Source organism: Vombatus ursinus, unplaced genomic scaffold, assembly GCF_900497805.2.
Source record: "Vombatus ursinus unplaced genomic scaffold, bare-nosed wombat genome assembly UNPS02014863.1, whole genome shotgun sequence".
NCBI classification, from domain to species: Eukaryota; Metazoa; Chordata; class Mammalia; order Diprotodontia; family Vombatidae; genus Vombatus; species Vombatus ursinus.
The window spans coordinates 35484652-35512586 of record NW_020954641.1 but is presented as its reverse complement, the minus strand read 5'-3'; the positions used below and the strand labels follow the sequence as shown (position 1 = coordinate 35512586).

Sequence of the window (27935 nt, the reverse complement as noted above, 5' to 3'; positions counted from 1 at the left end):
CCCCTACAAATGACCTTGTATCCTGTTTAGCATTTGTTTTCCATATACCTATAAATGCACATGTTTTCTCCTCCACAGAATGTATACTTCTTGAATTCAGGGATTTGCTAACTGGTTCACTCTTGTCTTTGTATCTCAAGCACCCAGTACAGGGCCTGACACATAGTAGGGTCTTAACACATGCTTATTAAATTGTTGGTTGAGAACACCATTATGAGTTAAGTAGTAGAGGTATAATTAAGCTCATTATATAGATAAGGGAACAGACTCATAAAAACTACATGACCTGCCCAGAGTCACACAGGTAATAAGTATCAGAGCTGGGATGTTAATCCTCATCTCCTCCTGCCCCTAAGGCTTACAATCCCTCCACTGCAATATACTTGCTTATCTGTTGAGTGCTTACTGTATGCCAAGGTACTGTATCAAAATGTTAAAGCAAATAGAACATCCCCTAAAAAGCTTCCAAACTAAACAAAAGCCATTAAATAATAAATAAATTAGAAGAAAGTAAAATATGAACAGGAGAAAAGCTGCAATGTTTCTAAGACATTGTGAGTCATGGAGAACAGAGAAATTTATCTGAAAGCATCATTCTATTTGAGAACATTATTTTAAAGCTTTAAAATCATTCAAAAATTATTATGGTCTTATCCATCAGAAACATTGTAGAGTACATTGCTGATTCTATTTTCTTTCATTCATTCAACAAATATTCAGGAAATGTCTGATGTTGTTCAGTACTGTATTAGGTAATGGGAAGGATAGTTATATAAAAAAAAAAAATGATCCCTGCCCTCCAGCTTTAGTCAAGTTTTGGAGACAAGATACAAATACTTGAAAAGTTAAACAACATAATTAAGTGTCCGATAGCTGGTAGAGACAATAGGTGGCAGTTATAGGAAGGAAATATTACTGTGGACAGATAAGTACTAGGAGAAGACTTCATGGCCCTTGAGATGGGCTTTGAAGACTGGGCAGATTCTGGATAAGCAGAGGGGAATGGGATGGGAATAGAATTAGCAAAGGCAAAGAGAGAGAAGACATAGTGAATAGAAAACCAGTCTCAAGGCCAGGAAGATCTGGTTCAAGTACTGACTATGGCAAATGTGACTGTGGGCAAGTCACTCAGGCTCTCAAAGACTTTTTGGTCTCATGAGCCCATTTAGCTCTTTAAAATTATTGAGGACACTTCCTCCCAGCCCAAGAGCTCTTATTTATGTAGGTTATCGCTATCAATATTTGCAATATTAAAAACTAAAATATCATATTATTATGAAAATTATTTTGACTTTGACCCCTTGTCGGGGTTTTGGGGCATCTAGGTGGTCCATTCAATAGAGTGTTGGGCCTAGAGTCAGAAAGACCTGAGTTTCAAATCTAGCCTCTAATATTTATTAGTTGTATGGACCTGAGCAAGTCACGTAATGCTGTGTGCCCTATTTGAACAACAACAATAACAAAAGAGTTTTGAAGACCCCCAGTTTTGAGAACTGCTGCTCTTTGTTGTTGCTCAATCATTTCAGTCGTGTCCAACTCTTTCTGACCCCATTTGGGGTTTTCTTGGTAAAGATATTGGGGGTGTTTTGCCATTTCCTTCTCCAGCTCATTTTAAAGATGAGGAAACTGAGACAAACAGGGTTAAGTGACTTGCCCAGGATCACACAGCTAGTAAGTGTCTGAGGTCAGATTTGAACTCAGGAAGATTAGGCTTCCTGATTCCCAACCCATTGCTCTATCTACTGTGCCACCTAGCTGCTCCAGAAACCCTTTAAGACTGCAAGTTGTAAAGATGTCGACCTACACTGACAATGGTACTTTCCTCACCTCATAGCAATGAAACCAAAGATCAAGTCACTATCTCTATTGCCATAGATCAAGGGTACTTACTCTGGTATCTATAGATGGATTTCAGGGGACTGTGAACTTGGACAGAAAAAAAGATTACACCTTTACTTCAATATAAATGGTTTCTTTTATAATCCCATTTTTTTCTTTATACATTTAAAAGCATTATTCTGAGAAGGCGTCCATAGGATTCAGAATACTAAACAGAATCCATGACCAAAAAAAAAAGTCAAGAATCTTTAGTATAGAGGCAGTAGAATGCAAACCATGATGGGAGATAGTGAGTAAAACAGTCTGAATTAAGCAAAGAGTTCCTGTGGGTAATCGGAGAAATAAAATTGAAAGGCTATATAGTTTGGTTTATATCAAAAAGCAAGGAGAAAGAATGAGATTTTTTTTTCTAGTCTGGACTTTTCCAGTCAGTTCCAAAGTTCACAGAATGCATGAAATTCAAAGTGAAATTATCAGAATGAATAGTGCTTTAAAGAGACTTGAATGAGGCCTCAGCAAGGTAGGAATGCCAGTGATTAGTAGGAGGAAGGGAAATAAGCTTACCTTCTGGGCGCCCTGCTTTAGAAAAGTACAGGCAAAAGTCTCTAATATGCAGTTGAGAAATCCTGCCCCAGTGATTGATATTCTGCCTCTTTGTATGAATTCTGTCCTGCAATAGAACATATCCTTCTGATGTAATTTTATTTCTCTGTACAAAGATGATATAAATTTTCAATAAATTAAAAGGATCATTTGTCCTTTACTGTGTTGTAATGACACACCTTTTTTCTCCCCCTGACTTTGTCTTCTGATCCATTGCACAGATACAAAACACCCCAACATATAAAGGTGAGTAAAAATCCTAGGGAAACATTAACCTGTTACTGTACAGACAGTGAATTTTTTCAAGTTTGGAGACTGGCTGAGGAAAACTGGGTTAAGTTATGTGTTTAGGACAGACTTACTGGCTCTTTTGTTCTTTTATGCTCTTTGCTACCCTTGCCTTCTTGAGCCAGGGGGCCCTTAGTCCAAAATCCCAGGAAGCTATAGCTGTATACATGATGGCCATCCACATGGAGGGAGGTAGCTTACCCTAGGAACCTACAGATTAGAATGTCTCAGAAGACCCAGTCCAAGGTCACAAGAGCAATCTGTGCAGTAAATGATAAATTTACAAGTTCAGTCATGGGGTGAGCAAAACTAGCCCCTCCCTATATATCTTGTTCCCCATTTTCTTCATTCTCCCAATTAATTATACTACTCAAGATCATAAAGCAAAGGTGAGAGTATAGAGGCAAGATAACATTTTTTCTCTCCATCTGCTAAAATGCTGGAAAATCCAAAGCAAGATCAAAAAGAAGGATAAAAAAAAAATTAGAAATGTCCTAAGATTTAAGTTTTTTAGGGGGAAGGAAAGGAAAAGGAAAGCATTGTATGGTGCCTACTATGTGACAGGAACTGTGCTAAGTGCTTTCACAATTATCAACTCATTTGCTCCTTTTAACAACCCTGTGAGATAGGTGCTCTTATTGTCTTCATTTTGCAGTTGAGGAAACTGAGGCAAATGGAGGTTAAGTGACTTACTCAAAGTCACACAACTAGTATGTGTATGACATCAGATTTGAATTTAAGTCTTCCTGACTCTAGGTCCACCACTCTACTCACCGTGCCTGTATATAAGGAAGGGTCAGAAGCCCCCAATTTTCTTTCCTGACCCTTTCTTTGTGGTCTTGGTACTTGTAGAATCAATGACAGACCCAAAGTCAGAGACTCCACAGGCCTGGCAAAGTATGCCCCTAACCAGAAGTAGCCCAGGAGCTCACTTCAGTGATCATATTCTCATACCTTTTGAGACCAAGAGACAGCTAACCGTACCCTAAAATTTCATTGCATTAATTTGGGTCTCAGAGTGTAGGCTTTGTGTATGGGCTATCTTCCATATTTCTGGCACAGCCACTAAATCCCTCATACAGAAAACATTTGCTGCTACACAGCAGGGAAGTTGAATAAGCTCCCCAAATTCTCCCCTTCCCAACTCATGCATAGTAGTTCAGTAGTGAATTTTTTAATACGATTTTCAAATTGAGGCAAAAATATTCTCATTCAAGTTTTTTTTAATAGCTTCCTTCTAGGAAAATGGCATATTAACATGATCTTTAATATTCCTGTTGTCTGGAATCTTTTGTTGTTGTTGTTCATGAGGAGGGAAGGAGGAAAGAGAGCAGCTGCTCTACAGCCTTCTTCAGCATTCCATTAATATGTTCCAAAAGAACTCCTCAGAGGTTAGGAAGAAGTACTGAATTATGTTTCCCTTCCATTTTTTGTCCTTTTCTGAAACTATCTCTATGGGACCTATCATTGTCATCTGGCTACACGTCCATTAAAAAACAACTGAGACACCAATGAGTTTACAGGCCTTCAAAAAAGAATCTTGGGTTTACAGAAATGAATTGGTGACATCGGGAATGAAAGATTACCATTCTCCTGAGCCATTTAGACTCCTTTCTCCCCAAAATTTTATTTTCAATCAAAAGTGGTAGAAGGGGGTATCTGTAGCTTTCCCTCTCCTTTAACATGGATAAGAGAGAAAATAAAAGGCACATTTTCTGGTAATGTGCATTCACAGTGAAGGCATTTCTGGTAACTTCTTGGATCCAAAAAGCTTTGTTATCATGGTCTAAATTGTCCCTGTAAGCCCCAGATTGGACTCTTTCTACTGAGTAACAGCCTATGCATTTTGATTCATAAGGCAAAGGAAAACCATTCAAAACTCCTCTCTCTCTCTCTCTCTCCCCTCCCCACTCACACACACACGATAGTTTATCCAAATATTCAGAATGTTTTCATAGGTTAGATAAGGGTCCTTCTATCTCTCATGTTTAAGCCCATTTAAAATCATTTGCTTGCATAAAATTATATTCTTGAGACATTAATCTTTCCCTTCCTTGATTACAGGTTATCAACATAGAACTTTACAGAGATTTTAATATTTAAAATGAAAAGTTGAACATTCTTACAATTTGAGGGAAACTGCAGTCCTCTAGCTCCATTCCTTCAGTCATCTATAGCAGAAACCTTCTGAAAAATGTCCTCAGAATCTCCCCACATATCATAGAATAATAGGGTTCAAAAGAGAAGTTATGCCCTTGTCATAGGACAGTTTATTTTTTAAAAACTAAAGGGCAAGAAATACTATGCCTTCTCTCAATAATTCATCCCAGTGTTTAGCAATCACGATCAGCAATTTTTGGATTATTCACATATGTAAACTAAATCCTTAACGCTATGATTCATATAGATGAAGTACAGTACACTGGGAAAAATATATTATGAGTCCTTTTCCTTCTTGCTACATAACTGGGGGGGGGGGGCCAATTACCTCATCAATGAGACTCAGTTTCTTTCCAAGTCACACAAATAGCTATGTGACCATGAGCAACCAAAACAATAGATCACAGAAAAGGACCTGCATTTGTAGATGTAGTTCCTTCACTTTGGAGTTCCCTGTTTCACTGAAATCACAGGTCCCTATCCCTTATTATCCACACAGAAAAAAAAAACCACAAGTGGATAAAGAATACCTATTGTTTCACATGGGGCAAATTTGATAGTTATAATAATACTTGTGCCTTTTTCCTCAGAGGACTCATAAGGAAAGTATTTTGTAAGCTGTGTTCTTTTTTTTTTTAGTATGAGCTACTACTATTATTATATGTTCACTTATTTCATTGTCTTCAGTGAAGATGGTAATAGAGGTCATCACCAACCTTTTTATAAGAGTACTTCATGGGCTAACCAATTCAAAAGTCCTCACGTATCTTCTACAAGTCATTTTCGGCAAAGGGGCACACCCTTAATTTACCTCATGTTTAAAGTCTTTTATTAAATCATCCCTTAGCTTTTTTTTTTCCATGCTAGCTAAAACCAGTTATTTTCACCTATTCTCCTATGTCTCTATGTTATTCTCCTTCCCCCACCATTTTACTACCCAGTTCTCTATACATCTAATGAAGACGATAAGATGATTCAAGTCTTTTCACATTGAAATGAAGAAAACCTGTTGCCCCACATCATGACATGCAATTAGATGGGCAGTTCATTGAATTAGTTCACATATGAGAAAGGAGTCAAGAGCTACAGTCCTTCTGGTAAGATGAAAGAATACCTGACCTTGCCAGCTTCCCTGTCATTGAATTCGCCAGATCCCTCGACATCATTAACTGCTTTGCCAGTGCACCCTGTGGACTTCTGAGCTTCCTCGTCCAGCCTGCTGTGTGATGACCCCACCTCTCTATTTGTGCTCTTTCCCAATAGAATGCGAGTGCTTGAAAGCAGAGACTACCATGCTTTTCTATGTATATCCTCAGGCCCTAGCACAGTGCTTGGCACTTAGTAAATTAATATATACATATATGTATATTTATACATATGTATATATGTATGTGTATAAAATATAACCTTTATTATGAAAGACAAATCAGAGATCAGCCTGGCATCATTAAAAGTACTAAGACAATTCACCAAATGCATTATAGCTCAATTTCCTCCTGTTTTTCTACTCTGCGTCCAGGGGTCAGAAGCCGGATTATAAAAGGGTGAGGAGGGAGGGGTTGATGAGAAGTAAAATAGCGAGTGTAAACAACCTTTTATAGAAGTTCAGCAGTGAAGGAGAAGAGGCATCGAACTTTGACCAGTTTGATACTAGTCAACTTTTAAGTTCAGAAGAGACCTAAGCATGTTTTCAGGCCCAGAGAAGGTCTTCCTGGACTCAAGGATACCTCTCTATCCATTAGACTACACTGCTTCTGTGGGGAACAAACTGACCAGAAATCAAGAGTTTACAGATGTAGTAATGGGGGAAAATAAGGACAGACTGAAGATAAGTGATTAAAATGGATGGGGCAAGATTTCAGAGGAAATAGAAGGGGATAGCACAAATGGAAATATAACTTTATTTAGGAGAAAAGACTATTTCTTCTTTAGCAAAAGCAGAGAAAATGATTAAAGACATTGAGAGGTTTTGAGGTGTGGAGCAGAAAAGATGAGGGAGCTTACAATGCATGGCCTCAATTTTTCAATAAGAGGTAGTCACCTGCAGTGAAATACAAGGATAGAAATGGCCCTGGGAGCTTGAAAAGAATGTTAGACAGTCAATCAGAGGTGAATAAAAAGAAGTACCACACAGCCCCCATGTAAACTACCATCAATTTAACTTTATAACTTCATTCTGTTGTGGTTTTTTCTATAATCTACTTCTGTAGTTTACCAAGGTCATTTCAAATCCTTTTCCCTTATTCTGAAATACTGCCTCCCATGCCACTCCCTCACTGTTCTTTCTACTTTATCCAAGTCACTGATGATTGATTAACTTTGAAAGACTTCACATGTAAACACCTTGAGGGCAAGAATGTTTTCCTGGTTTTTTGTTTGGGGTTTTTTTTTTTTATTTTACAAAATTTGTAATTTTGTATTTGTTTGTGTTTTTTATATTTGTGCCTTGAATATATCAGATACTTAAAAAATAAAATATTTGCTGAGTTGAGTTATCTTCAATAAATGAAAGCACATGGAACATGTTCCATATCAGATTTCCTACTTTCTCTTTGGAAAACATCACTGGCATTCATGCTGCTGAATTCAGTAGGGAGCAGTCTTCACATGGCTGATCAATGAACAGGCCAATAAGAGCTACAAAATTTTACTGACAAATCCAGGCCCATTCAGTCCTTGTATCTGAGACACACTTATAATTTTTTCCCCATCAGATTGATGTAATTAAATATGAACATATGGGATCAAAGACAGAAAGAATAATCCAAGTCCTAGAAACTGCTTTGTTCAAGTAAACCACAGGGTATAACCAACCTCCCTTTGTCTCAGCTTCATTTAGTTACAGTTGTGTTTCTGTCTCTTTCTGTGGAGGACAAAAAGTTCATGGAAAATATTGATCACCATTTAATCCCTACAGTGCACAGCTACCTACCCTGCATCCCTGAGATGGCAGTCATGGGGAGAGCAAAGTCTATTAACGAGATCCCACCACTGAATTATTGACTGGTTAAGTATGGCAAATTTGGCCTAATTATTTTCATGATGGGAGTTTAATTAAAATGCCTTTGGTTAAAAAAAAAAGAGCAGAGAGAAAGAAAAAGAAAGGGGAAAAGGGAGAAAAAGAAAGAGAAAGGGAGGAGTATGAACATCATTCTAATTCAGATTGTATCAAGCCTTTCCTTCAACACCCACAGAGCAAGTGGGTTCCCCCAAAAGAAATACAGACTTTATAACCTCACATTATGCCATTTCCCATTCAAATTAGGCCCATTAAGTGGATTTAAAACACTTTTGATTTGTTCTTAAAAAAAAAAAACCAAGCCTTTGATTTTAATGGTGTAGGGTACTCCCAGAGAGGAAATCACCTCCACAAAGGCAGACCACAACTATTCTACAATTTATAATCTTCTAAGGGGTTATCTGTAACACTGAGCTATTAAGTGAGTTATTCGTGGTGTGTCAGAAAGGATCTGAACTCAGTTCTTCCTGAACCCTAGGTTGGTGATCTATCTACTACACCACACTGTCTCTAACTACCTGGATTATATTTCCACGCTATTTAAAGCAAAGCCTGTAAAGATTCTCTCATCTCATCTTATTTACTCAATATCTAGTAAAACCAAAGAAAGCCCTGGGCAAGGCACTGTAGGGGATTATTTCCATAATCTAACTGTTTCTGCAGTATAGTGGAAAAAGTACTGAGTTTTAGAGTCCTGTCTGTGACAATTACCAGCTGTATGGCCTTTGGCTTGTCACTTGACTGAGTTTCAGTTTCCTCATTTGTAAAATAGAGATAATGATACTTAACACTACCTACCTCACAGGGTTGTTGTGAGAAAAGCACTTCAAAAACTTTAAAATGCTATAGAAACAGCATTATTACTATAAAATCCATTCTCATGGCAAGACAACATTACAGACAACTGGTCATGAGTCACTACTGAAAAGGTTAGGTAAGGATGGGAGGAAACAGTAGAAATAGAAATGGGTCCTAGTAGTTGAGCAGACACCAATCCTGTCTAACATTTCCATTGCCAGTGAGTGGCAGGTATAAATGCATTTGTGGTTAAGTCCAAAGGATTCTTCCACTTCTCCCAAAGGAAAATTCAGAGAAAAGAGTAATTTAGCACTGTGGCTCCCTAGATAACCATTTATTTGGTTTGTGCCTTGCCATTCACAGTCCCTTTCCTCAAATATGCAAAATTTATTAAAAAAAAACACTTAACCACTTGAATGATTTCTACAAAAAGATTCTGCAGCTCATTATTCCATCATATACATATCTCAGACCTTTAAAATCATATACTTCTATTCTTTAGCACAATGTAAAAACTATGCCAAATATAAACATGCCAAGTCCTTTGATAGGTTCTAAGAAAGATAAAAAGATAAATGAATCAAGATCCCTAACCTTAAAGAATTTATAATCTAGGGTTTGGGTCCAGGTTCACCCAAATCTTTCGAGTAAAAAACAAAAATAAGTAACCCATGAAACAAAAGAAACCCAAAAAAAGTTTTCCAAACACTAAAATTTTAGTTTTTCCCCTTGGGAACTACTTGTCTCTGGAAACATAGGAGCTGTCATATTAGAATAATCCAATTGACAATCTATCCCAGAATACTGCCTCTAGCAATGTTCTAGACCAGATGCTTCAGGAAAAAAAGAAAAAGAAAAGAAAGAGAAAAATACTCCATCTCTGGTGCAATACTATACACAAGGGAGATGCCCTTCCTTCTCCTTCATTTCGATTAATGATAAAACTAAGTTATGAAGTAGAATAATATTTTTAACCATGGCCATTTTTATCTCTGAGCTCAGGTACAGTGTAATACTGTAAAAAGAACTCCAGACCAGACCTAGGTTCCAGAACTGGTTCTGATAGTAGCACATTGTGTTCCCTCAGGAAAACCACTTCACTGCTCTGGGCCTCAGTTTCCACATCTGCAAAATGACTACTTGGGACTAGATAATCTCTAGAGTCTCTTCTAGTATCAAATGTTACATTAAATCAAACAGAAATTTATTATCCTAATAATGAATTCATATTTATATAGTGTTCCACTATTTACAAGATGCTTTCTTTGTTAATCTTATTTTTCAATTATCAAGCATTCATTTTCTCTCTTTCCCAACTGAAAAAAAGAAAAAGAAAACCCTACAAAGTGCTTTTTGCACAAGTCCCTTATGTGAGGTAAAATCTAGGACTATAATATGATTCCATGAATTTTCATTGATGGGGGAGGGGGGGTTACTGAAGAGACCAAGCCAACCAAATTTGACTTTTAGTTTTAATGGGTACAATGGAATACTTTTTCTTGCTTACAATCTTGCGGGGAAGAACTAGACATTGATGGGTTAGTAGTTTGTCAAACAAATGAACAAATCTGCACTGCAGCCCTCTCTGACTATTTACAATCTACTTATTGCAGTAACTATCACACACCTAAAGTTTTTTATTAGGAGCATCAAAATCAGGTCCTCTTAACCATTTTTGTACCATTGATCCCTTTGGCAATCTGATAAAACCAATAGATGCCTTCTCAGAATATTTTTGAATACATAATATAAAATACATAGAATTTTGTAGGATGCCAATTATATTGAAATATAGTTATCAAGACCTAAAAAAAAGTTCGTGGATTCCTGGGTTAAGAAAGAATCCCTTGCCTAAATAGTCACAATAAAGCAAAGGAAGTAACAGTGTGTTTCATTAGAAAACATAAAAAGACCCAAATAGGGGGCAGCTAAGGGGCACAGTAGATAGAGCACCAGCCCTGGATTCAGGAGGACCTGAGTTCAAACCTGCCCTCAGACACATAACATTTACTAGCTGTGTGACCCTGGGCAAGTCACTTAACCTCATTACCAAGCAAAAAAAAAAAAAACCCAAATAGCAGGTGGAATACAAAGCCAGGTTTCTTATGACTGAGTCCTGCACTCTACTCTTTATACAATGCTAAATTAAGTAGAGTAAATAGCTATTGTTGCCTGTTGGGATAGGACAAGTATCCCTTGGACTTGTAGGGAGCTTAGTATTGAGACAGTGCACAAGAACCAGGAAGTACAGAAGGATCACTATTAGGATAAGATTAGGCTGATTAGGACAGGGGGGAGGGGAGTAGAAGAGGGAGATTCCCTAGTAGCACTTTAATAGCAAATATTTTAAACAAAGCAATATCTAATTGAGTTTTTTTAATTGTTTACTGGAAAATTTATTCTTAAGAATAATGGTATCCTTATGAAGGACTTTTGCCTTTAGGGTAGTCATTGAGACAAAGTGAAAAAGGGGGAGGAAAGGATGAGAAGATATCTGCATGCACTTGTGAGAGGACAATTGAGGCAGAGTTCAATGTTCTCTATAGGTCCCTGAAAGGTTTGGGAAACCCACTGATCCACTCCCTAGAAGGACCAAACACGGAATAACAAATAATGTCACACCAAATGGTTACATCATGAAGTTTCCAAGTTGCTCTGCTTCCTCACCCTCACCCCAAGGCCATGACTACAGGAATGTGAGAGTTTAAAAAGAGTTAGATTTAACAATCTATGAAAGCTCTATCATTTCATAAAAGAAAAAAAAATGAAACTCTTAAAGGTTCGATGACTTGTCCAAGATTACATGGTAAGTGACAGAGCAGGAACTCAAATCCAAGTCTTCTAATTCTACATCCAATGTTCCTTTTACCACTCTAGATTAGTAAGACATGCCAATGCTAGTGACCCACCAACCTTTGACTTAGCCTTTGAGAATCATAAGTCACCCCTACACTGTGATGAGGCATTAAGGAACAACTTTGATGTGGGATACACAGCATTTAGTAGACTCATCTTTGGTGAATGAATGAAAAAATAAAGTAGACTAAATTATCCTTATCGCTTACAGAATAAACAAAAACCAAAGGCATGAAAAGGGAAGGAACATAATTTCTTCCCCTAACTATGAGCCCCAAAAGTGAAATTTAATTCAATCAATCAATAAAGATTTAATAAGCAATTAATATGTGCTGGACACTGTGCTAAGCACTAGGGATTTAAAAGGAAGCAAAAAACTCTCTCAAGAAGCCTGCAACCTAATGGGAAAGACAAGGTGCAAACAAATATAAACAAAGCAAGCTACATACAGGATAAAGAGGAAATAATTAAGAGAAGGAAGGCCTAAGAATGGGTACATTCTTAGCGGTTGAAAAAGCCTTCCTATACAAGTTGGAATTTTAGTTGGCACTTAAGGAAGCCAGGAAAGTCAGTAGGAGGAGCAAAGAAGGGAGAGCATTCTAGCAATAGGAGAGAAGCAAAGAAAATGCCCAGAGTCAAGAGATGGAGTGCCTTGTTCCTAGAACAGCCAGGAGACCAGCATCACTGGAAAACAAATCTAGGAATAAGGTGTAAGAAGATTAGAAAAGTAGGAAGGGGCTTAGTTATGAAATGCTTTGAATGCCATTTTATATTTGATCCTGGAGACAATAGGGAGCCACAGTATTTATTGAGTAGGGTGGATGATATGATGAGATCTATGCTTCAGGAAAATCACTTCAGTGGCACAAACGATAGATTAGAGAGGAGAAAGACTTAAGACAGGCAGACCCACCAGCAGGCTATTACAATAGTCTAAGCATGAGGTAATGAAAACCAGCACCAGAATGATAGCAGTGTCAGAAGAGAAAAGAGGGTACATTTGAGAGATGTTACAAAGATGAAATTGACAGGCCTCGGCCACAGATTGAAAATGACAGGGTGAGAGATAGTGAAGAGTCCAGGAGGACTTCTCAGTTCCCCTGAGGGACTCGGGTAAGGATGCTGTCCTCTACAGTAATAGGGAAGGGAAGGTAGAGAGTTAGAGGGAAAGATAATGAACACAGTTTGGGGCATGTTGAGTTTAAGATCTGTTCTAGACATCCAGCTCAAGGACATCTGAAGGACGATGGGAGATGCAAGATTGGAAGTCAGCAAAGAGGATAGGGAAGAAAAGGTAGATTTAAGAATCATCAGCATAGCAATGGTGATTAAATCCATGGGAGTTAATGAGTTCACACAGTGAAGCAGTATAGAGGGAAAAGAGAAGATAGTCCAGGACAGAACCCTGAGGAGCAACTGGAGTTAGAGTGCATGACCTGGAAAAAGATCCAGCAAGAGATGGCAGCATGGTCAGATATGTAGGAAGAGAACCAGGAGAGAGTGATATCCCAAAAACCTAAAGAGAAGAGAGTATCAAGGCATAAAGAATGATCAACAATGTCAAAGGCTGCAGACAGGTCAAGGAGAATGAGGATTGAGAAAAGGCCGTTGGATTTCACAACTAAAAGATCATTACTAATTTTGGTGAAAGCAGTTTCAGTGGAATGATAAGGTTAGAAGCTGGATTATAAGGAGTTAAGAGGAGAATGAGAAGAGAGAAAGTGGAGGCACCTATTGTAGACGGCCTTTTTGAGTTTAGTTAGAAAGGGCAAAAGAGGTACATGATGATAATTAGCAGGCATAGATTAGAAGGACCACTAGACATGGAGGAATTGAAAATAAGTAAGAGTGGGGATGACTAGGGGGATAATCTTTTGGAGGAGACAGGATGAAATGGGATGGCTTGAAAAAGCAGAAGGGTTGGCCTGGTAAGGAGTTAAGTCCACTTTATCATCGGAGAAAGGAGTAAAAGAGGAGATAATGGCAGAAAACAACTGAGTAATTGGAAATGGGGAAGAGAGAAGAGGGAGCTTAAGGCAAATGGCTTCAATTTTTTCAGTAAAACATGAGCCAAGGTTCTCAGTTCAGAGTGAGAGGAGGAAGAATCATGAGAGATTTCAGGAGGAACAAGAGGTTTTAGAAGAGCAACTACAGAGAGTAAAATAATAATTTCATAAGGGCAGTTTATAGTAGTATTACCTAGCAGCAGTGAGGACCCAAATGAAGTAGTGTAATATACTTACAATGAAACCAATCAGAACTGTTATATGATTTTCAATAGCATATATGTAGGAAAGAAGGTGATGAGTGGTGGAAGTGGTCCAAGGCTGAAGCTTGACTGGGCAGAATTGGCAATGTGATAAGGGGGGTGGGGGGTTGGGAAGGTAGGGATTCAAGAAAGGAGGACAATGTAGAGTTTAACATGTTCACCAAGGGGTCAAGATGGGGAAAAGAAGAGACAGTGTGAGAGAGATGGCCTGGGAGATAACTGAGGAGTCAATGGATTAGAGGTCACAGTGTAGATGAAGAGTAAGGTTTTGTAAACGAAGGCAGAGGGAGAGATGAAAAGCCAATAGATTATGGTTCATTGCCTTTCATATTTCAAAAGATTACACCTCCCTCCATGCCAAAAGTATATTACCAAGACATTCCATTTGGGCCAATTTGCCCTGTAGCACTCCGTGTTCTCCAATTTTCTCTATTTCCTCCCAACCACCATCAAAACTTACCTGTTCAGTATGACAGTGCTTACTTCCCTTACAGCCCAGGAAAGAAAAGTGCTGACTTAAAATCAGAAATACCTGAGTTTGATTCCTGCCTCAGACACATATTAGCTATGTTACTCTGAATAAGTCATTTAACCACTCAGCCTCATTTTCCTTATCTGTAAAAGGAGAGGGCTGAACTTGATGGTCTCTAAGCTTCCTTCTAGGTCTAAATCTATGTTCCTAGGATCCAAGTAGTGGTGCTAGTTGATTCCAATTAAATTTCTACTGCTAGAAATGCAAAGATGAAAAATTATACACTTCAGGCCCCACCTGCAAGGAGCTTATGATATAATAGGGAGGACTGAAATTCAACATACAATACAAGACATTGTGTGGTAAGAGCAAAGGAAAGATCCAGAGAAAAATACCCCGGGAAAACATGAAGAAAAAGAAATTATTTCAATGGGGAAAGAAAACAATTTCAATAGGTTCAGAAGAATTACATTTTGAGTGTGTGGGATGACATTTACAAATGAACGGAAGCAAGAGGAAGCAGAATGAGATTGGAGAAGATCTAGAAGTCTAGTTTGGCTAGACTCTAGAGTGCTTTTTCACCTCCACCTACTAAAATTCTTAACTTCCTTCATGGTTCAGCTCAGGTGACATCTCTTCCAGACCTCTCATGATCTCCCTGGTTCTTGGTGTTCTCTTCCTCCTTAGATTACTTTATATTTACATATGTTTACATATTTTTTCACCTACTATGATAGAAGCTACTTGAGGGTAGAGGGCTAGTTTTCTTTTTTGGTTTTTTCATTTAGCATAGTGTCATGCAAACAGTAGGAGAACAGACAATGTTGTTTAATTGAGCTAAGTACAGGAGCATGAAATACACCTGGAAAGGTTGGTTGGATCCCCAATATGGAGAACTTTAAAGAAGGGAAGGAGAAGGCAACAAATATTTATTAAGGGCCTACAATGTGCCAGACACTACATTTAGTGCTTTGAAAATGTACTGTCATTTTCTCCTCACAATAATGTTGAATTTCAGACTAAGAAGTTTAGAGCCACTGAAGTTTATTACTTCTTCCCTACTTAGAAAATTGTACATTTTAACAATATCTTTCTGTCTATGCCTTAATTCAAAAGGTTGAATCAAATGATGGAAATTCTACCTGACATAGCTATCTTCTCCCCTTATTAATAGGGCCAGCCCTAGAAAAAGATGCCCAGAACCTGTAAGGCTCTATTCAATAGAATGGTATTTATTAATAACATCTTTCTATTATACTTTATGGTTTATCAAGCACTTCCCCAAAACACTGCTCTGAGAGAGACAGCAGAAGTATCATAATCCCCTTTTACAGATGAGGACAATAATATTGAGGTTCAAATTGGTGAACAGACTTGCCCACAATCACACAGCTAGGAAGTGTCAATATTGGAATTGAGAATGACTTTTGGGGGCCAGACATAGGAGTGAGACCACAACTACACACAATCCAATATTATCTGAATCACATAACAGATAGCTACTGGCACATCTATAAGCAGCTTTCTCAAAAGCCTAGGAACCCATAACAGCTGATTCCTGCCTGACATGGATACGTCTTATTCAAAACTTGCGAGGGGCACAAAGCATTGGTTTTCTTCCCTCTGTCATTTTAAACAAGGGGCTATTGCATTGTTTCTAGGGCAGAAGAGAGAATGCAATAGGGACGACCATTGAGTTTCTTCTCAATGCTACAGCATATTTTACAATTTGTGTTCTGAGCTTGGACGTGTATCAGAAGTGGCAGCAGTGGATTCCAGCATCTGAAATTACTTCAAATGCTGCTGTAAATGCATAGTAGGAAACTGAACACTGCTGCTCAATTTTTCTTTCTGTCTCTTTGCTTAGCTACCAATATTAACACTGATTACAAAACTGACAGTGTAGTCACCAGATGCTGATTCTCAACATGATTGAGGACTGTGATTCTGATTCTAAGTGTACCGGCATTATATTCATATTTTTACTGTCTTAAGGAGTTTCAAGCTGTTGCATGTAAAATCAACACCTTGGTTTAAAAAAAAATTATTGCTGACACTGGAAAGAAGAAGGAAGGAAGGCTTTCCATTATAAAGTCTAAGTCTCATCTATTAAAACCCTTAAAGAAAGATTATATAATTTTGGTACTAATCAGGATTACTTAAGTCTCCCTCTTTATGCTGTGTTGCTTTCTTATCTATTGTCTCCAGTGATAAATTCCCTCTTAATCAGATTAAAAAGTGCCATTGCTTGGCTTCTCTAAACTTTGCAGAAGGGCATTTCAGTTCCTTATCTCCTAGAAGAGAAGAGACATGTAAACAGTTTACATGTTATACAAGTAAAAAAAAAATTTTAATTGAATTAACAAAACTAGGAAACTTGGTTACTGTGCCTTAGGAAACAATTTCATTAATACTTTCGGATTTTGAAAAGTTAAATATTCAAGACAGAATGATTGAAAAATCAAAGTGACAATACCAAGGCATTTGCACATTTTTTATGAAAACTTCTATGATCATCTTGTGACATAGGTACAATAAGTATTATTATTCGCACTTTTCAGAAGCAGGAACTGAGCAAACGGTTAAGTGATTTTCTGAGACATTATCATAATAGTTAGCATTTATATTGATCCTTAAGATTTGCAAAGCATGTTATATATGTTATGTCATTTGATCCTTACCACAACCCTGTATGGTGGTTATAATTATTCTCATTTTACAAATGAAGAAACTGAGGCTGAGAGAAGTGACTTTGCCCAGGATCACAAAGCTAGTAAATATCTGAGATGGGATTCAAACTTAGTTCTTCTGGAGAAAATGAATTTAAAAGTGTTTTTGAATAAAGCAAATTTGCATATATACAAATATATGGCATTAATACCTATAGTTAATAAAAACCTATTTTTAAATCTGTATTGTCATCTTAATTCAGTTGACATATTCCTTTAAAAATGCTAAATTTGAAGAATGAGCTATTGCTGACCATAATGAAAATATCCCCATCTTTGATACAGCTGCAAAGAGTGATATCTGGGCTATTCACATGTAAAGTATTTCACAGCAAGTTAGTGGCCCAGCTAAAACTAAAACTCAGGTCAGTACAGGGTTCTGTCTACTGACATTGCTGTCTACTTGTTGAGGATGCTATATAAGGCAAAGGTTGGGTCAGATGTTGTTCAAAGGCTTCTCCATTTAGTCAGTGGTATGACACTTAATGCTAATTGACCTGCAAAATGTATACTTGCTCTTTTCATGTTTATTTGTGCTCAACTTTTGCTTCCTTCCTCTGACCAGTAAGCTAAGAGTACACTACCGTTTGCCTACTGGCAACATACTCAGTATTCTTCAAGGACAAAGATTCCAATGGCAGAAAAACTAAAATAGGGAAGAAAACACAGCAGAGGATATTAAATTTCTCAAAGGGCTCACAACTAATTTCTCTTGGGACCATTCACTTTTAGGGCCCTGGCTACACAGGTAAGTGCTAATTTCAATGACTGACTTTGAAAATAGAGTCAGAAAAATTACTCTGCTTAGCAGAAGATCAAAATGAAGAAAAACATAGCCTCATTTTGAAATGTGAAAGCTTGCAAACAGCAGCTCTTGTCAGAACATGAAGATAGCCAGTCTGAGTATGGTGCTTTTCCAGGAGTGCTAAAATTCTTTATCAGATAAATTATCACTCATCTAATATAGGGCAGTAAATTCCTGCCAGAAAGTAGGAAGACAGGTTCTTATGGTTCCTTTCAACTCCCAAATTCCAAGAATCTCAGAATGCCAGTTTATATCTTAGACCTTTTAAAGTACAGAGAACTTTGACTTCTGTTAGACATTTATCACTTTCCAGTTTTTGATGGGGTTTTTTGTATACACATTTTATTTCCCCTTCTAGAATGTGAGTGCCTTAGGGGCATGGTCTTTATCTTAAATGTCTTTGCATCTTCAAGATTAGCCCATTGTAGTGCACACATCATTAACATCAATAAAAATGATAAATATTTGTTAAACAAATAATTGAATAAACAAATGATTAAGGGAAATGAGGGAAGGAAGTGCCCTGGAGATAATAAACAAAAAATAGGGAGATTCATTAAAAGCATATGTGCAGACATAAAAAAAGACAAATTAATATCTAAGAGGGCAGTGCATTGTGGAAAAAGAAGGTTCTGGTTCAGGTGTTTTATTTATACAGATAAAACCTTTATTCCCCTTTCCTTAATTGTTTCATGTTTCATTAATAGTTTGACCACTAATTAGTGTGCTGAACATCAAGGTCAGCATGTGTCACAATCTGTGTGTATAGAATAATGCTTCCTTTGACCATGGATCCAGAGGCTTTTCTAAAAACCATTAGCTATCTCTTTAATTTCTTTATCTCTAGGGCTGGAATTTAAGGTAAGAAGTAAATCCTGAGCAAAGTCTGCATAACCAATGCATTACATTACTTTGGACAAGTCAAATACAAAATATAGTAATAAAGGGTAGAAGTAAGGATAGAAAAAAAATAAAAACAGTCTGGAAATGCAAACAAAATGGAAAACTAGAGTACCATCAAGTTATCTGCTCAATTTACTCCTAGAAAAAGATATTTCAAAATTTCTTGAAAGAAATAGATCTACCATTAGAAAAAAAAAATTCAATGACTCTCAAAATATGTACATGCATACCGATATCATTGAATTCCCAAGAGAATAGATTCAGCTTATCTCCACTGCTATTGGTGTTGGGGTATGTCTATATGTGTGTTTAATTGGTGGAAACCAATTTGGAATTAAGGTTTTTAAAAAACTAACTAAAATGTCCATGCCTTTTGACCCAAAGATCCCAGTGCAAAATACGTAACCCAAAGAATTTAAAGATAGAAATAAAGATCCCATATGCAATAAAATCTTCATAGTATCACTTTTTGTGGAAGTGAAGTAAATGCTCTTTGCTTAGGGAATAACAAAGCAAATTGTAGTACAATAATGAATAGACTATTACTGCACTATAAGAAACAATTAATATAAAGAATTCAAAATCATGAGAAGACATGTGACCCTGTGAAGAGTAAAATAATCAGTATCAGGAAAACAGCATACACAACCATAGCAATGTAAACAGAAAGAACAACAGTAAAGCTGAACACTATATTAGCAAAATGACTAAGCTTCACCTCAGAAAAGGATTGAAAAAAAATGTACCTCTTTCCCTTTGCAGAAGTGAGGGATGATAGGTTATATAACATTGTATACACTGGCAGATGTGATATGTTCATTGGTTTTGCTACCAAGCTTTTTTAATCTTTTTAAGAGGAATGGCACTCTGGTAGGGATGAGGTAGAAATATATTGGAAAATAAAAATGACATTAAAAACTAAAGCTATCAATAAAAATAAGATTTTAAAAAGCATACACCTACCAGTTCATGTACTTTATTAAGATATGAAGTTTTATCTACCTTATTAATTGGAACTACCACACCAATATTCTAATATTCACATGACAAAATTTAGTAGCACTGACAATTTGTCAGTTTAAAGACAGCCACTTATCACTTTCATTTAATTTGTCTCTAAAGTTGGACATGAACTTTCTGATCATGTACTAAGAGAAATTTCATGCTGCATATGCATTGCTTCAACACAAATTTGTAATAGGTGCCTACTTAATCTTAGTAGCCTATGTTTCAATAGGTAAACATTAAGAAGTCTTAAAAATTATATTTAAGTATTAAAGGGTAAGTAGACTTTCTTAAACTTGAAGATGAGTAACATGTAACTAAGACACTTATTCAAAGATGGAATAGTCTTGGCTCTTAAATATCATGAATTTAATTAGTCTTTACTATACTGAAATGAAATTAAATGTTCCCTTAAGATGCCACAAATGTTTCTTTTTAATTTAACACAAAAATCTCTGTACTGCTATGGTTAGGAAGTAAAAATAAGTAATTCTTCTATATGGAAGCACAGTTAAATATTTTATAATTGTATTCTTCAATTAAAGGAAATGTTTACTATTGAAATCAAAGCAAGTAGGCATCAAATGTGATTACTCATCTTCCTTCATATTTGAGTTTGTAAACTAACCCTATTAACAAAAAAGAACATGAGCAAAAGACACCAGAAATAAGCACAGATAAGACTTCCAAATGTGTTTGCAAACATACAACAGGAGCTCATTAATAAATCTGCATTGATAGTAAAATCCCAGAGGTCAAGCACCCTCTCTTACTACTAACCAATCAATGAATATTCATAAATATCCTGGGAACAAACAGTTTAAATAAGAAGTCTACTTGGGGATAAAACACAATATTTGATTGCAATGACCTTGAAAAGTTACTAAATGCTAAGTGAGATCCAAGAGGCAAGGTCCTTATGGAAACATTAAAAAAGAAAGGGGGGTGGGGCAGCCAGGCCATGAGTGGTTAGAGCTCTAGCCTTGGAGTCAGAAGAACCTGAGTTCAAATCTGACCTCAGACACATGACACTTACTAGCTGTGTAGCCCTGGGCAAGTCACTTAACCCCGATTGCCTCACCAAAAAGGAAAAAAAACAAAACAAAACAAAAAACCCAGCTTTTGTTACCTGTTTCTACAATCACAATGAAATTTTAAACACTTAACTTTGAGAATAAAAGTATAAATTAAAATATAATAAACTACCCATCTATAGCACCAAACCTGTGGTCAAAAAGTAACAAAAATTACCCACTTCTATTTTAAGGTCTTAGATACCACAAATCAGGTCTTCTATTTTTCTTTGTGATAACAAAAGTCCTATACAATCTCTCTTTCTCCTTTCTCCTCTCTCTCTTTCTTCTCTCTCTCTCTCTCTCTCTCTCTCTCACAAACACACACACACACACACACACACACACACACACACGATTCCGCAAAACAAGTCATTCAATAAATGTAACTCATTGACTGCACAGATGAAAATACAGATGCTTTGAAGGAACACATAAATTCAGACATGTCAATCAGTCCTGACTTCAAGAAAGGAAAAGCACACACCTACACAATAACATTGCTAAACATGGTCTGAAGCAAGGTAGAATCCATTTTATCGGTGTAGTAGAAAAAGTATTTAACTTGTAGTCAGGAGAGACCTAACCCACCTTTGGCACTTAACATGTGATCATGGGTGAGTAACTTAACCCTTCTGAGACTCTATTTCTACATCTCTAAAGTGAGGGTAATAGCACATATTGTACCTACTCTCTGTCAGGATCCAATGAGATAATGTGTGTAAAGTGATTTGTAAATTTTAATTCATGATTTGTGAGCTTTAATAATTATCTCATTCTCATCTTTTTTGATGGAGTTCAGACAGGAATGAACCTATGACAAGTGTCTATCCTGTTTTTCTTATACATTAAATTTTCTATGGACTATTGCACAGGTGGAAAAAAAAAGAGCTGCTTCTCATAATTTTGTAAAAGTATTAGGTTAGAACTTGTCGTAGGCTCATTGAAAGCCTTTTTTGGGACAGTTCCAGAAGCAAACAAGATTATGGGGATGATATGAACTTAATACTGTTCCCACATAATTTGGATTTCTTCTGCTAGTTTTTTTTATTCCACACACCTTGGTGGTTATGAGTATTTGGTATAGCAGCATCTACTTAAAACATAGTTCTTAAATTTTTAAGACTTAGTGTTGGGCCCAAGCAATTGTGGACTGTCAGTGGTAAGTCCAGTTCCAGTACAGTTTACTTGTGGAATTTTCAAAGACATTTTGAGATCTCTATTTGTAGCGTGGAAATTTGTTGCCTGGTATTTTATGAGATAGAGAAGTCCTAATGTATAATCCTAACCAATAGTTCTTGACATGGTAAGCGCTAAGTTATCTAGCAGTGATTTTGTTGTAGAACTACTACTTTTTCCTTATATAATCTCCATTGATCACTAAATTCAGATTCCTTAAACACAACCCATCTGTAATTTCTGATAGTTATGCTCTGGTCCTTCACTGCCATCATAAGCTCCTCTATTTCTTTTTAACAGCAAATTCATATGACTCAATCATTTATTTGGTACTTCTTTGTCCAGATATTTTTGGTTGAATTTATGTGGATGTCAGCAATGAAGGGCCTTTTGATTCCACTCTTGCATTTTACCTACTTCAAAGTAACTACTTTCTGGCATAAACATATTTTCAGGTTTTACTATTGCTTGGTAAAGTATTACCTACATGGTACAAAAGTACTTCTGTAAGTTCCAAACCAGTTTATCACGTGCTATAAAAATATTTGCCAACCATCATCCTGCTTTTTGGTGAGGAAGTATTAATTTTTCCAAAACTGCCTTAGAATGGTGCAGCTAGGTGGCGCAGCAAATAGAGCACTGGCACTAGATTCAGGAGGACTTGAGTTCAAATCCAGCCTCAGACACATAACACTTACTATCTGTGTGACCCTGGGCAAGTCACTTAACCCCATTGCTTAGCCCCGCCCCCCCCAAAAAAACTGCCTTAGAATGATGGGCTCTGTGTTTTGTTCATATTTTAAATTGTTTTGTTGGGTCATGGTCTGCTTTGTGCATGTTAAGACTGCTATTACAGAGGTATTAATTGCTTTGAATATGTTCTTCTTGCTTTGATTTCAGGATACCAATAAGTTTCTTGACATATATGACCTTGGCATCTTTGTTTGACATGTATTGCCTAGAGGAACCCAAGGTAGTTTTAAGTATCACCTCCTTCTATTAGTTCAACTTGACCTCCAGATTTGAGCTTCAGTCTTCAGTCTCTATTTTTTTGGGACTTGTCAGGCCCAATTGACATTTTTGTATTATTGAATAAAGATTCCACAAGATGTAGAAGCTGTTTAATATGTTTGGGGTGGGAAGCCATATAAACTTGATATCACTGATGACACATCAAGGATTTTATTATTATTTTTATTGTGTTTATGTCATTTAATTTCAATAGATTTATTAAGTGCCTACAACGTGGAAGACACTATGTCAAGAATACATCTTGTATAGATTCTAATCTCCTGGAGGACAGAGACTCTCTCATGCATTTTTTTTAAAGTGAGTAAATAAAGACTTTAGATATTAAGGAATCTGAGAGGGACAGACCTCATGATCTTCCGTCATCTCCCAGCTCTAACAGTCTAGGATTTACAACTCATTGATCCTAAGATCCTATAAGATGACAGGGGGTGGGAAGATGTTGAGTTAATTTAGTGAAGACAGGACTGATTTGGAAATTAACAAAGTGTAATAGGATGGAGGGGGAGGTGGTTGGCCTGAAGAGGTGACGCAATTGTGAAAAACTCAGGTGGGAGTTGAAATTAGACACGCAAAGGGAAATAGAGCATAGTCTCAGCAAAATACTGCAGGAAATCCATTTCAAACCCATCTCGGAATTGAAGAGACAGGCAGAGCATAGGGACAGAATGACATTTGGTTTCCCATCACACACCCACACCTGCTAACCAACACACAGCTTGTAGATCTAATTTTAGGCTTAACAGCCTTGACAGTTTTTGTCTTTAAAAAAAAGTTCATATTTCGTCTTCTGGTCCCCGTAAGTGACTAGTCATTACTATCACAACTCTTGAGGGAGAAATGAAAGAATAAATGAATGTATTTCTTTACTTGACTTCTCTCCCTCAAGTACCTACTTGTTTCAAGGTGTCTGGTGAAATGTCTTCCTTAAACCACATCAAGAGCTAAATATCCATGAGATCCCTGGAACCCAAGTACTACTTTTATTCCCTCATTTTTCTGCTTAAGAAATCTTAAATGATTTCCCATTGCCTAAAGGGAAAAAATTAAATTCCTTAGCCAATCACTAACCTACCTAACATTCCAACCTTACTTCCTACTATATGTCTACATAAATTATCTTCCCCAGCAAACCTGATCCACCTATGCCTTTTCCATTCATTCTAATCAATAAATTTAGATTCAATCAACAAATTGACTTGACTGAACAACAGATTCTCTTCTGTCCCCTACTTGAATACTCTCCCTACTCCTTTCTAGCTACAAAGTCCTACCTATCCTTCAAAGCCAAGTTTCCACCTCCTCCACAGCCCACCAGGACTTAGCTCCTGCCTCCACTGAATTTCTATTGCACCAATACTCTGTACCATAATTATATATTACTTAAAATCATATTTGTATTTTTAGTTGGGTTCCTTCACATATCCATCTTATTTTCCCTGATCAATTTTAAATTCTTTGAGGACAAGGGCCATACTTTATACTTCTATATATGACCTGTAGGTCCTAGCATGAAGAAAATAACAAACTCTTAAAAACCAATAACAAGAGTCACCAAGAACCAAGCAAACCCAAGAAATTCTAAGTTAGGATGTCTAGTTTATAATATAGATCATTGATCATATAAATTTGAAGATAAAAATCTTTTTATGCCTGAGAAAGAAAGTTAAATATTACATTCTGGCCCATACTCCCCCTGCAGCCTTTTGAAGGTAAAATATTCCCTGTTTTAAACAGTTGGCACCTTTCCAAATCACCTCTAGGAACCCAACAATAGATAGACTAAGAAATAATCTTTTCAGGAAAAGACCATCAAACCCAATCTAAAAGGTTTTTGGGGAAACATTAGAAACTTGATCGGGGAATCACAGAATGTCAAAATTGAAAGGGTCCCAAAGATTACATAATCCAATCTCTGCAATTTCTAGGAGGAAATAAGAGAATGGTAGTGACTTGTCCGTAGTCACACAATTAGTTAATGGCCACATCAAAACTCAGCCACCAGTCTTTCATATTTTTCAATAAGCCATGCTAAAGTTAATTGTATTTTAATAGAAAAAAAAGAAATCCTAGAGTTGAGGGCAAAAGGAAAAATAAAGTGCCAGTAAAATAATATCTTTAAAGGGCTTTGGGGAGATTTCAAAACAAAAACATGAAAGAATAAGGTTTCCAAAAAGTTATTTCCCTGGGATTTCCAGGCCATGGTGTCAATATTCATTTCACTGAGGAAAGCTCATCCAACAGGAAAAGGGCCCAAGAAATATTAGGTTGAAATGAAATTAGATTCCTGTCTAAAACAGAACTTTTCTACATAAAATTAGAAAATCTAAAGTGCTGCACTTTTCATACTACCATGTAGTAAGAAAAACTTTATTTCATACATGCAGATGGTACTCTTATCCCCAGTCAGCTGTTTCACCAAATGGGAAACATTTGGCCCACCTGAGAGTGTGGACTGCTCAGAGCAAACTTGTCCTCACTACTGAGGAAATCATTTAATGTGCATCTTCTTTTGGCAGTGTGTGAGCAATAGCATCTTCTTAGAAGGATGATTGCAAAGCATCTAGTAGCTTCTTATCATATGTACTTTAACAGAGTGAATCATCAGGCACTATGGCATAAGTGACATGGCATCATGGTAGAGTGGATAAAGAGCCCAACCTCAGCAGCCAGAATACCTGCTTTCAAGTCCTGTTCCTAAAACATACTGGCTATATGACTGTGGCTAGGTCACTTAACCTTTTGGTAACCCCAGGCAACTCCATAAGATGATAAACTGCAGAGCAGTTGTCAATCTACATGGGTTGAGGAACTTTTGCTCCTGAAGAATGCCAGATACCAATGAAATCACACATCCAGATCATGACATAAGTAGCTCAAATGGACAGATAATAAATGTATCAGGCTAGTAGAAGCTTTTTAAAAGCCCTTCTTTAAAGGAATCTTAAGAGGCAATTTCAAAAGGGACTAATATTACAATATTCTTAGGAGCAAAAGGTATGAATCGAAACAATGTTATATGCATAAAACTTAAAATAGGGAAAGACAGCAAGAGAAAGAAAGAGAAAAAAGAAGGAGGAAGGAGGGTTGGTAGTAAAGGATAGAGGGAATCTTACCAATTTGGATTTTCCAAGCTTTCCCTGAAGACAGATTCCTCATTCATGGATGCATATTGGGTCCACGTTAAGCAGTGACTTCTTATAGCCATATTTCTTTCCTGAGGATTGAGCCATGATTCTTCTTCCAACTGGATATTTGGCACTTTTAAAATGCTCACCTGTCCAACAAAGGGATGGCAACTTCTTACCTTTGCAAGAAAGCTACATGAAAAGGAACTAAGGAGGTACTTTCAGTCTTGGATAATTATGAGGCCAAATGACTATTAAGCAGAGATGACACATCTCACCAACTGCTGTAAGCCCTTGATAATCAAATGTACTTTGACCTTAATAAATGCTAGTGAGGACATGCAGATGGCCCAAGATTTATGCAAGCCGTATAGTCCCCTGGCCAGATTTCCCTAACCACTAAACACTAAGTAAATTATCAGCCTATTTCATGTTTCAGCTCTAGCTCAGTTATGGCCCTCTTAAATTGATGGATTCTAATAGGACCCACTTATAGACCATCACATGCAAGATAATATCAGGTAAAATATTTTCTTCATTTTAGTCTCTGCCCAATACCTGAAAATTTATGCTTTCCTAAGTGGAGGAGATGTGCAAAAAATACAAGAAGCAGAAATGTACAAGTCAGAAGTACCTTAAATAATTTAGAATTTGAGATGTGTGATAAGGTGAATGCATTTTTGAATAATAGATTCAATATGCATATTTGGGGCAATGGTAGCATGCACTGTGTATAGAAACCATCCCTATCATACTCTCTGTATACAATGCAAAACATTTTACCATCCCAAATTGAAGGTAAGCTCATTGCTATTGTGAGGCATAGCCTCTCCTTTCACTAAAGGTCATCTTTAATCTTTAACATAATGTTGAATCTTCCATAAGTGAAATGGTAGAAACCACTGTTTTTCTACCCACTTACACAAGACAGCAATTAAATTTCAAATTTAATCATTTAGGGAGCAGAGCTGGGATTTGAATCATACACAATCAATTCAAGTTTCAAATATCTATCAGAATGCTCTAATTCCAGGTTCTTTAAATACCCCCCAACAACAATGCTCCTTCTGATCCAAGCAATGTGGAGGGAAAGTAAAACTTTTCACTTACCTTCTTCCTAAAATGCATCAGCAGTGTGGCTTTAAGGGATTTCAAAGAGAAAAAACAATTTTTCTATCATAAACACTTTTTCTGTAATATAATTACTCTATAGAAACATGAGTACAAAAAGATTTAAAGGAGATCTCCAAGAAGTAGGGTTCCATCTTAAATACTCCTTTTGTCATCTCTGGCCACGAGTTTAAAAAGGAAGTTTATCATCCTTCCTAAAAGGTCAAACTAAATCTGTGCGACTTTTACACATCAGATCATTTTTATATAAAAAGAATCACTTTTACCCTTTCAAGAAAAAATGTAAAATCCAACTCACTCATGCAATATGTTTCCTATTTCTTTTAAGACTAATTTAGACCATCTCTATATCTCCATTAAAGACCAAAAAAAAAAAAAAAAAAAAAACAAAGAGGAATTAACTTAAAACTGAAGGAATTGGAGTTAAACTTAATTTTTTTTAATCCCCGACTATGAGTAATTATTTTTGTTGTTCAGTCACGTCTGACTCTTAGTGACCCCATTTAGAGTTTTCTTGGCAAAGATACTGCAATGGTTTGCCATTTCCTTCTCCAGCTCATTTTATAGATGAGGAAACTGAGGCAAACAGGGTTAAATGACCTGCTCAGGATCACACAGTTAATAAGTGTCTGAGGCCAGATCTGAACTC

The 27935-nt window shown here is 36.8% G+C and overlaps 1 protein-coding gene across 6 annotated transcripts in view; it reads right to left on the bottom strand.

Annotated features, from left to right (window-relative positions):
- Window positions 1-27935, bottom strand: part of PRELID2 (PRELI domain containing 2) — an 82779-nt gene that overhangs the window by 24005 nt on the left and 30839 nt on the right. For all 6 annotated transcript variants that reach the window (XM_027841944.1, XM_027841946.1, XM_027841949.1 and 3 more), the window contains 2 exons: window positions 26144-26304; window positions 2404-2509 (listed from right to left, as the gene is read on the bottom strand). In XM_027841944.1, the coding sequence (XP_027697745.1) occupies window positions 2404-2509; window positions 26144-26304 (267 nt within the window). The remainder of the gene's footprint in view (window positions 1-2403; window positions 2510-26143; window positions 26305-27935) is intronic.